Source organism: Neolamprologus brichardi, chromosome 3 (assembly GCF_056152115.1).
Source record: "Neolamprologus brichardi isolate AB-2024 chromosome 3, ASM5615211v1, whole genome shotgun sequence".
Classification (NCBI taxonomy): Eukaryota; Metazoa; Chordata; class Actinopteri; order Cichliformes; family Cichlidae; genus Neolamprologus; species Neolamprologus brichardi.
Genome location: NC_142106.1, coordinates 44,621,365 through 44,632,062, shown reverse-complemented (window position 1 = coordinate 44,632,062; position 10,698 = coordinate 44,621,365). Strand labels below are relative to the sequence as shown.

The following is a 10,698-nucleotide window of genomic DNA, read 5'->3' as shown; positions in this document are numbered from 1 at the left end:
GTTACTTTGTTGAAATAAAGGGATTACACGGCGGTATTTTCCTGTTTGATATGTTCGGCTATGCTCTCTCTATTTTTGGCAATTCCACGCTGGTGGAAACGCAAACAGAACACGCATTAAGAGCCTCAAATGCCTGTGTTTTATCTGGCAGCCCATGTCACTAGGGGTGCAACGATACACGGCCAACACGTTAACGAGCTAACTGCGCTAACGCACTAGTTCCCACCCTTGTAATTGAGCATTGCGTGGCACATCCAACATACTGTTTTACTTTAGTCCATGACGCGCTTACCTTCAGGGTCATACTTACCACCAAAATAGTTCCAAACGCCACATCTGAATGAGGGTGGGGGAGGTTCAATTTGCCATGTTGCAATGACAGCTTAACTCGCCCTGCGCTCAGTGAATCTGCGTTCGACTACTCCGCCTAGGCTGCACTGTCGAACGCAGATCCACTGAGCGCTCAACACAGACAGCACCGTCAGAAGGAAAGTTGATAAAATAAATTAAAAATTTTGTATTGTTCAATTCATATGTGTACCGAACCGAAAGCACTGTATCGAACGGTTCAATATCGATACGAGTATCGTTGCCCCCCCACATGTAACCTCTACTTGCGGCCGCATAATGACGTGAAGAAATATTTTTAAAAATTATTGCTCAAAAACTGATTTAATATGAAGGCAATAGGCAAAGTGTTACAGGCATAGCCCTAAAGAATGTAGCCTCATGGGCAGTGTAGTCCAGTTGTAAGTAAGCTATTAAGACTCGACTGTACACTGTGTTCGTGTTTCCCTCCGAAACAATAAGTTCTGTTGGTGCAGCCTTTCAATGCCTCTATCTGTCTCTCACTAGCAAAGTTGAACCAGACAACAAAGTAAAGCTAGTTTTCATCTAAGAGCCCAACACGGAAACTGACGTATTAGCCAGAGGTCCCTCTACTACAGTTCGGAGCCGCGGACCTGTTTTATATACACGTGGAATAGTTTTCTATACGAGATCGCTGCAAAAAGTGCAGCCTTACCTACTGTCCACCCTACTGTTACTCATTTTTATTATTTATAAGATTTAAAAATCCAGTTGTTATTGGTATGGCGATTCACCTTCAGTAATTGTAATAAATCACACAGCAATGGAATATTCACCTAATTGTAAAAAGCATGATAATATATTAAGTAATCCAAAGTATTCAGAATAACGTAACAGAATATGTTACAAAATACATTTTGGTGCATGTATTCTGTAATCTGTAGTGGAATATGTTGAAAAGTCACCTTCCCAACACTGCGTATAGATTACTTTTTTGTTGAGAAAAAACTTCATCCTATTATCAAGACTTGTAAATATGACAGTATCGTAATGTCTGATACTTGTTTCGAACTCAGTTTCCGCTTCAACCTTTTGTGTACTTCTGGGGATTCAATCCTCTTCTTTTGTCAGATAAAGAGTTTGTGGAATATATTTCCAAACAAACTGATATCTTTATAAGAATAAACATTACGCCTGGCATGGCCTACAGTACGGTTTGGGAAAGCCATATGATATCATACTGTTCATATACTAGAAAACAGAAACAGAAAAACAGAAACAGAAATCTGAATTGATGTACCTTATTTCGCAATTGGATGAGCAACACTCTACAACCCCCTCTCCAGATACGTATAAACAAAGATTAACTTAAAAAACGGAATTTAATTGAATTGAAGCAGTAGTGACACTTTTCTTTGGTAACCACTGGCTGTCTCAGTGATGCCCATAACACAATGTAGGCTGTGTTTGCATTAGGATCCACACTCTCTCCACTCTATGGCAGATGTGACACTGCCCGATTTATCTGCCTCTGAAGCAGAAAAATATTTCTGTTTGTCTATTAAACTGCTTCTGGCATGTCTAGAAGATATCAAAACTTTGATGGCCCTAAACTTTTTAAAATGTAATTCATTCAAACAGATGTGGTAGTGTTTGGTCCGAGCAGACCTCGTGATTCTTTCTGTACAGATTTGGGACCCCTGGCACAGTATTTTTAAACTTGTTACTAACCTGGGTTTTAAGATGGACTGGGATTTTAAACTGGACACTCGAATTCGGGCTACAGTCAAGTCCACTTTTTTTTTTTTATCATTTAAGGCGTTTAGCATAGATAAGACCTATTTTATCCAGGCCTCATTTTGAAACAATAATCCATGCTCCTGTTTCATACAGAGTATACACCTCAGTTTGTTTTTTGGATGTTTTACAATATGAAAAAGATGTAACTTCACATACTATAAAGATCCAATACCTGATTTAAAAATCATTTATTATCCAATGTCAATAAGCTGTCCTTACTTTTAAACATAACCTCGCTTCTTCCTCTTCTGCCAAGTATCCTTGGCCGAGTTGCTCTGTGTGTGTATGTATGAATGTATATGAATGTTAGATAGAAAGCACTTACCTGGAGGAAGCTTATAAAAAAGTGCTTTTTTGAATGTGTGAATGAAGCAATTTGTACAAAGCACTTGTTCTCAGAGTAGAAAAGCGCTATATAAGAACCATCTCTGAGTAAAATGATCTCACACTTTTTTCTCTCCCTGGGAAACGCAGCAGCTGTACCTTTTACAAGCAGATACACTGTGACAAACTACACACAAACAGTTTGTGTGTTTGTACTGATTTCTTGAGCGCTTCAGTTTGTTGTCCACATGGAGCTGACACACATGTACAGTCTGAAACAAGCAGAAGCAACAAACAGTTTAGTTTCAACTAACCAAAAGAAGCATAAACAATTCCTAAATAGCACTGGAGAATTTACACATTTGAGAATAATTCATGACAAAAAGTTACTCAAGCTTAAGGAGAGTAAAGTTGTTATAAAGATGAAACACTTTATAATGAATGACTGTTGGAAAGCAATGACCACTAATGAACACTTCAGGATTGTGCTGTTATTTTGCAGCAGGAATCAATGTTATGTACAAATGAATATAAAAGCAATATGCAACAAGGGTGATATTGTCACGGTCCTGGGTCGGAGACCAAGTGTTTTTGTTTTTTGTACTTTTACTTTTGATTTTATTATGAATCATGACTGTTGATGTTTTGGTTTCCCAGTGTTTATTCTGTGCTCCCTATGTTTTGTGTCATTCCTGCCTGTGTGTCCCCTCTAGTGTAGTCAGGTCTCTGTGTTAAGCGTCTCTGAGTCTGTGTCTTTGCGTGTGTGTGTTTCCTGTTTTACTTTGAAGGTCTGTGTCTGATGTCAGTGTGTTTACGTTACCTCCTGTCCTGTCATGTCTGATTACTCCCAACTGTGCCCTCCTTCTGTGTCTCATTCCCTCTGTGTATACACTCTGTGTATTTAAGCCTTGTGTCTGCGTCCTTTAGTTGCTGGGTCGTCTGCGTTATCCCCCTCCGTCATCCGGAGTCGGTTCCCTGCATCTGTCTACGTCTCCTTGCATCTCCATTTGTGTCTCTAGGTTTCAGGTTTGTTTAATGTGTAGTTTTCCCAATTTGGGTCCAGGCTCAGTTCTGTTTTTCGCCACCCTTGCCTTTTTGTATTTTCAACCTCCATTAATAAAGCTCCCTCACATCAGACGTGCCTGCATCTTGGGTCCTTTAATAATTCCACACAGCTTGCCCCGCGAGCCTTGACAGATATATGAGACCTTATGTTGTATCGTCTGATGAAAGAGTTTCAGATGTATTTATATTAACTGGACTCTATTGTATTTATATATGTTGTGTTTGTTCAAGACATTTAGCATCATGTTTGTTTGGCGACAAAGATTTTAAATGAGCAAGTAAATATATAAGAATTAATAAAACAGAACATACAAATGTACAATTACAGTAGCATTGTTTCTTCACTGCAGAGTTAGAATTGCTGCATCATATCATTAATATGATACAGCATCATTTCCAGTTACATAGTGAGTCCGTCTGGTGGCAGCATAGATCGTGTCTGTCTCGATCGCTCTTCTTTTTGCATTTGGTCGAAATGTCGCTGCAGCATATTTTGGGCCATCAGAGCCATGAATCTGATATGAATAATCATAACCAGTGTTCAGTTTTTTATGATTGATAATACAATAAGTTAAATAGTTCAACTGAACCCATCACCAATTTATTGATCTTGAGGCTAATTTTCGGTAAACAAAAATGAAGCTGCCAGAACTCTTGCTAAGTCACCAACAGCAAGGACAAGCTGAGAAAACTCAGCTGATTTTATCTGCATAGATAGCAAGGTTTCAACCAGAGGAAATATTTCATATAAGTGTGAAGTCAGCAGTAATAAAAAACAGGTCTTTTGCAGGAAGAGGAAGTATAATTTTGTGTTGTTTTGTCTTTTGATCAAGACATATAAGAGCATAAGATAATACATACAGTATCCAGTCACAGTTATATCCATGTGCCACATGAATGTGGTCTTTATTTTTCAAGAACATTTGTAGTCAGCAAGTATCGACTGTTTCTGTTGAGGTCGTGTGCAGATTTCCATTTGATTAACAATCACGTTACATGTTTGTTTGGCTAAATAGACTTTGATGGACAAAGTAAGAACTCAGAATTAACAGGAAAACACATACAAAAATTCAGTAAGCATTGGTTCACCACAGCAAAGTATTTTTTTTTTCTTAACAAGAGTGTTTCATTTCCCCAATAAGTCATGATAACATCATCAGGCAGTTCAAGTCACCTGCTGATTCTATCTGGTGGAAGCATAGATCACATTCGGCTCGATCTCTCTTCTTTTTGGTTTTGGTCGAACTGTCACTGCAGCATAGTTCACCTCATCAGATCCATGATTCTGTGAAAAGCACATTTAATATGAGTATTATAAACATATTAATTATAATTATAGACAAATGTAAGCAATAAGAATGAAGTGTGTATGTAACATTTCTAAAGGAAAGGAGACAATTACTCAACAGATACTTGCAACATACAAACTAAAAATCTCGATATGTAATTTGCACTGTAATGCTTTAAAGGCACATTTTGTTTAAGCGCTGCTAATCAGAGTATAAAAGTACATTTTTAGATTGACTCACCGTGCTGTGGTCCAGATTCTGTTCTTCTTTATTTGCTGATCCACAAAAAACAAATCAAATCACAAATTAGTGTTATTCTATTACATAAACCAATTATACATTTGTGAAGAGTAAAGATTATAAGAGCGATTTTGTAGCTGTAAAAAGTACCCATCTGAAGTTTCCTGTTTTGAACAACCAGACCAATGATGACCATTAAGAGGAAAACAGACAGACCACCCAGGGTGATGCTCGTCAGCTTTGCTACTTCGTGAGCCTCTAATACAAAAATAAAGGTAAAAAGCAACACGGCTGAAATTTATTTCACATTCATGTGTTTTTAATCATCTGCGCAATAAAAGAAATGTTGACTTACGTTGAGAGATGAAGTCCATGTCATCCTGAGGCTCATCGGTGCCTATTCAAAAATAAAGCCTTGATTTTTTTAGTCCTTATTTATGTATTTATCTTAATCTATAACCACCATAGTCTTTGTATACAGAGTGTTGACAATAATTACATTGCATATGTAATATAAATTAAAAGAGTAATAACCAAAGAATGAGGAGACAAAGACTTTACAATAATCTTACCTCCAACTTTTAATTGCATGACGCTTAAATTTAGATGTGCCTCTGAGAAATATCCACAGAAATACAGCCCAGAGTCAGACACATCCACTTGTTTGATTTCGAGAAAGACATCAGAGGTTGTTTGTGTCATGTTAAATTTTCCAGGTTGAAATTCAGCATTGTAGTTAACAACGTTATTAGACTTAACAACAATAGAGTTGACTGTGGTTCCGTTGACCAGTCTGAACAAGAAGGTCATAACGTCATATTTGTAAATCCTGGGCCACTTCAGAGTGACATCTTCACCTGCCTGCACCTCTAAGGTCTGAAACTCAGAACCTGAGGCAGCAATCCAGCCTGAAACAGTGTAAACAATGAGATGTTTAATTGCTCTACATGGTGCTACACCTGTGAGTGTAAAGTTACTAATAAGCAAATGTGTTTAAATTATTATAGGTTAAAAATGCAATAAAAGATTAGCTAATGATGTCAAATAGTAATAGAGCAAACTTACAGAAACAAGAAAGAGCTAAAGCTTGTATCACGTTCATCATCGTGCACATGACTGCTGCCCTGCAATGTCCGCAGATGGTGTGTTCACCAGGAAGGGTGCCACAGTGTGATAAATGTGATAGAGGGAGGAGTTTTGTGTTGCTTTCAAAGCTAAATGCGTTTAGGTCATAGAGTCATGACACACGTGTTTAGATGTAGCTGCCATCACCAGTGTGTGACTGTGTGCGTGAATGGGTGGATGACTGGATATGTAAAGCGCTTTGGGGTCCTTAGGGACTAGTAAAAGCGCTATATAAATACAGGCCAATTACCATTTACCACGGTCTTAAAGGGCTTTTTGCAAGAATTTTATTTATTTTTTGTCTTTACTTTAAAGAAGAAGAAGAGGAAGAGTGATGTTTCATTTTTTCTCAGCTTTAAAAACATGCATTATTAAAAAGCTGGTTGTTGTTAAAATGCTGATAGTGTCAGGGTTGGCTGTGTGGCAGGCAAAGGGTAGACCCAAAAGAAGGGAGTTTTATTGCTGTAAAGTTATAAACGATAGCTAAACACAAAACTCTAAAACTAGAAACTAAGAACTGGAAACAAAAAGCTAGAAACAAGGATAAGCGATGGAAACAAAGGGAACAAGGAAACACACTGCAACAGGAATGACACGACAATAAGCAAAGGAAAACAGGGAACACAGCTGGAAATAAACAAACTAACTGGACAGTAGGAAGCAAAACTGAACACAGGATGAGCGCCTGTCAAAATAAAATGAGCCTGTCAACAGGAACCACGCAGACCAAGACGCACAGGCTTGACACTTGGGGAAGAAACAGGCATGGGTGATAGACATGACGGGCTGGGGAGAACACAGACGACACCAAAACAACCAGAGCACAAAGGGGAGCAGATTAAATGAAGAAGAAACTAAGAACTAGAAAAACAAATGTTTAAACTAAGAAGAACAAGCAACCTAAACATAGGTTCAAATGCGACCTAAGAAACATTTAATATCTGTCATGGGAACCATGAAAGATAGTAAAAGTCAAAGAGTCCTTGAGTCAACACTTTTATGACAACAAAAGACATGCTGTTATATGACAAAGTTGGGTTTTAACTTCCATTTGATTTACTACTTCATGGGCCATCGTACTTGTATTTTTGTTTTTTAAGACTACATCAAATAATAATCAAATAATGCAACCTACAAAGAACAGAAGGTAACTGAAAAAACGGTTCTCCATCATGGAAAACCAATCACACCCACTCCACTGTGGTCTGAAACTTACAACCCAAGACAGAAAATACAGCCTGAAGCAGTAGAAACAACAAGATGTTAGTTTGCAGCCTGCTGCTGCCTCCTTTAAACCTGCCTGGCAGCGGCTTGTGCCTGGCGGGGGCCTGCCACGCAGTCACTGGAGGTGGAGGTGCGTCAGGGTCTACGCCTGCCGGAGGTGGAGGAGGAGCTGCTCCAGCCGGAGGTAGATGAAGAACTGGACCAGCTGATGGTGGAGGAGGCGTGCGAGGGGCTGCTCCAGCTGAGAGCAGTGGATGAGCTGTGCGAGGAGATGGAGGTCCACGTGCCACAGAGGGCTGCTCGGCCTGAGCCTGAGGTCATGCTGCTGTGCCGCCACTGGATACGCGGGTGGCCCCAAACCTACGACACTGGCACCGCTAGATGCGCAGGCGGCCACCAAGAACGACTCCTCCCCATTGCTGGGCCAGAAGCTGGGGGCGCCAACGGTCCGGGCCAATTCAATCTCTGGCTTGCAGGGGGAGGGAGTAGGTTCACCTGGATGTTTTCCTCGGCCTCAGTTGGATGATGGAGGTATGCAGGCGAGATGCGCTGCTGGCAGCTGGAAAGCTGCTGCCGTGTTGTAACAGCAACATTGAGCGTTAATAAAGCGTGTGAGATTCTGAAAATCATGAACATGTGGACCGGTCTGTCATAGTTTTGTTACACGAATCAAGGCTTCTCAAATCAAAATGTTCAGTTTGAACACCAACACATAAAGTGTTAACAAAAACCTAGATGAGCCCAGAAACCCCAGGTGGCCCCAACAAAAACAAAGACCAAATCGCAGTACATGCCATCAGCATGCCAAGCTTGAAACATACAGGAAGACCAGTGCCCAAGGCCCCTGCTGAGAACCAACAGAACCCAGACAGCACAAGAGTCAAGGGCAGTGAACTGACCAAAGGCTCATGAAGAACACCAGCCAGCTTAATGTGACACGATGAGATAGAGATGATGCTCTTATCATACTACACTGACACATGGAAAGAACCATGTATTAAAAGGAGGGATTTTACAACAAATACAGCAACAGTGGTTTACAAAGAGATTCTGTAATTACCCTTTCAATAATCTTTTAACTCTTGTATGATTTGTGCAGTAATAATACAAGCAGAGGCATTCAAAGGCTACAGGCAGCACATCAACACCCAGATAAGCCTTTTTATCATCTACACATGGACTTTGACATTGAACTCAGTCCATGTGAACGTAAAAAATAATGCTCGGTGTTTGCTGACATGTTCTCAAAATAAGCAGCAGATTTCCTTTCTTGCAAATAAGATGCAGGTGCAGTAGCAAAAACCTTGCTCAAAGAAACCCTTTCAAAGTGGCGAATTCCAGATAAGCTCAGCACTAGTTTTGAAACAGTAGGTTAAGGCACAATGTGCATAAAAAAACCCCACACCCTTAGAAACCAGAAAAGTGATAAGAGATCTTCAAAGACGATTCCAGATACTTCTGTGAACCCAGACTGAGGTTAAAGTCAAAGTTGCACCGCTTAAGATTCATGCCAGCAATAACAAGAGGATTCCAGAACCACAAAACTTACTCAGAGTTTTAAAGATTTGCACACTGATGCTGAGGAAGACAACAAGGTTGATCAACGTGCTTTGCCCTTTCAAACTATAGCTGCGTTGGAACAAACGTGATGGGTGAAAAAGTGCCCCAACAAGAGCTTATCAAGCTCCAACTAAGTGACACGCGAGGGGAAAGTCTGTCACCAGGTATCAGCAGCTAAACACAGACAATACCTGTTTAGGATGGTGTGACCTGAGAGGTTTTTCAGTTGTGTTGTGTTTTCTGTGATTCGTGATCATTTTCACATATGATCAACATCCACATAAACACAAACGCTGGAAAGGCTTGAAGAATCACTCAAGGTGCTTTCTTCCTGAGAGTTTCAGCTTCTTCTCTAGTCCTAAATTTTATCCAAATAAATTTGTGCTTACACTATTTGAATCTCACAACTACTTCACTAATAATTTCTCTAAATTACTGCTGTCAGTTCATTTGTCATATCAACCACACAAATTTTCACTCATCATCTTAAATTCCAGTCATTTCATTCCCACAAGTGATTTTGCGAGGCCTCCAATATGCTTTGAACCCCCACAGGGTGTATTTACTCCTTCAGAGATAAATGTGACTGATTGTTTCATCTCCCCCTGTCATGTGTTTGCTGGGAGCTCTCCAGGTCTCCAACAGATTCATGCATGTAGTGCAGACATTGATGATTTAATTGCCAGTCTTCTGTCTCCTACCACCAGCACTGAGTCAATGGGCATGACAGAGCTGGCCTTCCTGATGAGCTTATCCAACCACTTCCTCTCAGCTGCAGATAAGCTGCTGTTTCAACAGATACCATAGAAGATGGCTGATGCCGACACAGAGTCAGAAAAGGTCTTCAGGAGCACCTGCTGCACTCCAAAAGCTTCCTGAGCAGGTAGAGTCTGATCTGACCCTTCCTGTAATGAGCATCAGTCCACTATCCCACTGTCAGCTCCCCAGATGTTCACTGGTGTCGGTGTGGTGGGTCTGCACCTGTGGAAATCCACCACCAGCATCAGCATGATGGTAAGAATTCCCAACCATGGAAAGATCCTTTATGCCCACTCTATCCACACAATGAGTATAAAGGAGCTGTTATAATTTTGCTTTTTGGCCAATCCTTGTGATAAGACTGTTCATGCAGTATTGATGTCTTTGCAAAGGCTTCAACAATCTTTCAATAAATATCTGAAAATCAGTTTGATTTTGGTTCTTAGTCAATTTGTTTCACATCACATGACTTACCCAGTCTGACACATACTTGCAGTAATCCTCTCTAAATATGATGATTAACCTTTACAAGCTCATTGAGTATGAGGAACAATTTAAAAGACTCAAAGAGGCCAAACTTAGTTTTTGCTGCTTTCTGTCAAATGAAACCAGCCTGGCCTTCAGAGTAGAGCCTCTTACTGGATCAGTGTTTTTTTCCTCTAAAAGCATGTTACCCTTTTCAAATGCACTAAAGCAGTTGACCTAAACAGCTGAAAGAGAGATGTGAAACTTTTATGTGAAAGCAGTTCAGCTATTTTTGCGTGTGGTTTCATTGCAATGCTAAAAGCTTTTGATAAACAGTGTTGCTACAAACTTTCTGTTTGTTCAAATGTCAGGAAAGACAACTTCCCCTTTTCTCATACAAGAGAATAGAAACTGTGAAACAATTACTAATGTCAGTGTATTCAAACTAAAATCATGTTTGTGTTTTATATAAAACTTGATGGAATTAATTTCAGAGAAACATATCTTACACCATAGCTCCAATGATTTAATTATTTTT

At 39.8% G+C, this 10,698-nt stretch overlaps 1 protein-coding gene across 2 annotated transcripts; it reads right to left on the bottom strand.

Annotated features, from left to right (window-relative positions):
* Positions 1-4,455: 4,455 nt before the first annotated feature.
* LOC148104358 (uncharacterized) lies at positions 4,456-6,141 on the bottom strand. 2 transcript variants are annotated; one of them, XM_087837729.1, is made up of 6 exons: positions 6,093-6,141; positions 5,600-5,941; positions 5,383-5,424; positions 5,178-5,285; positions 5,028-5,062; positions 4,456-4,783 (listed from the first exon to the last, which is right to left on the bottom strand). In XM_087837729.1, exons 1-6 carry the CDS (start codon positions 6,139-6,141, stop codon positions 4,682-4,684), a joined length of 678 nt encoding a protein of 225 aa, XP_087693855.1. In that variant the 3' UTR covers positions 4,456-4,681. The 2 variants fall into 2 exon arrangements, with proteins under 2 accessions (XP_087693855.1, XP_087693856.1); XM_087837730.1 differs by having other exon boundaries at positions 5,600-5,935.
* Between the last annotated feature and the right edge of the window lie 4,557 nt (positions 6,142-10,698).

What these genes read in the sequence shown, in the direction of transcription:
- LOC148104358 (XM_087837729.1), bottom strand. Translation starts at nt 6,141, where the DNA reads ATGTGCACGATGATGAACGTGATACAAGCTTTAGCTCTTTCTTGTTTC. An exon ending in CATGGACTTCATCTCTCAAC is followed by an intron (nt 5,286 to 5,382) that starts GTAAGTCAACAT and finishes TTTTTGTATTAG; the next exon opens with AGGCTCACGAAGTAGCAAAG. An exon ending in AAACAGGAAACTTCAGATGG is followed by an intron (nt 5,063 to 5,177) that starts GTACTTTTTACA and finishes TTTGTGGATCAG; the next exon opens with CAAATAAAGAAGAACAGAAT.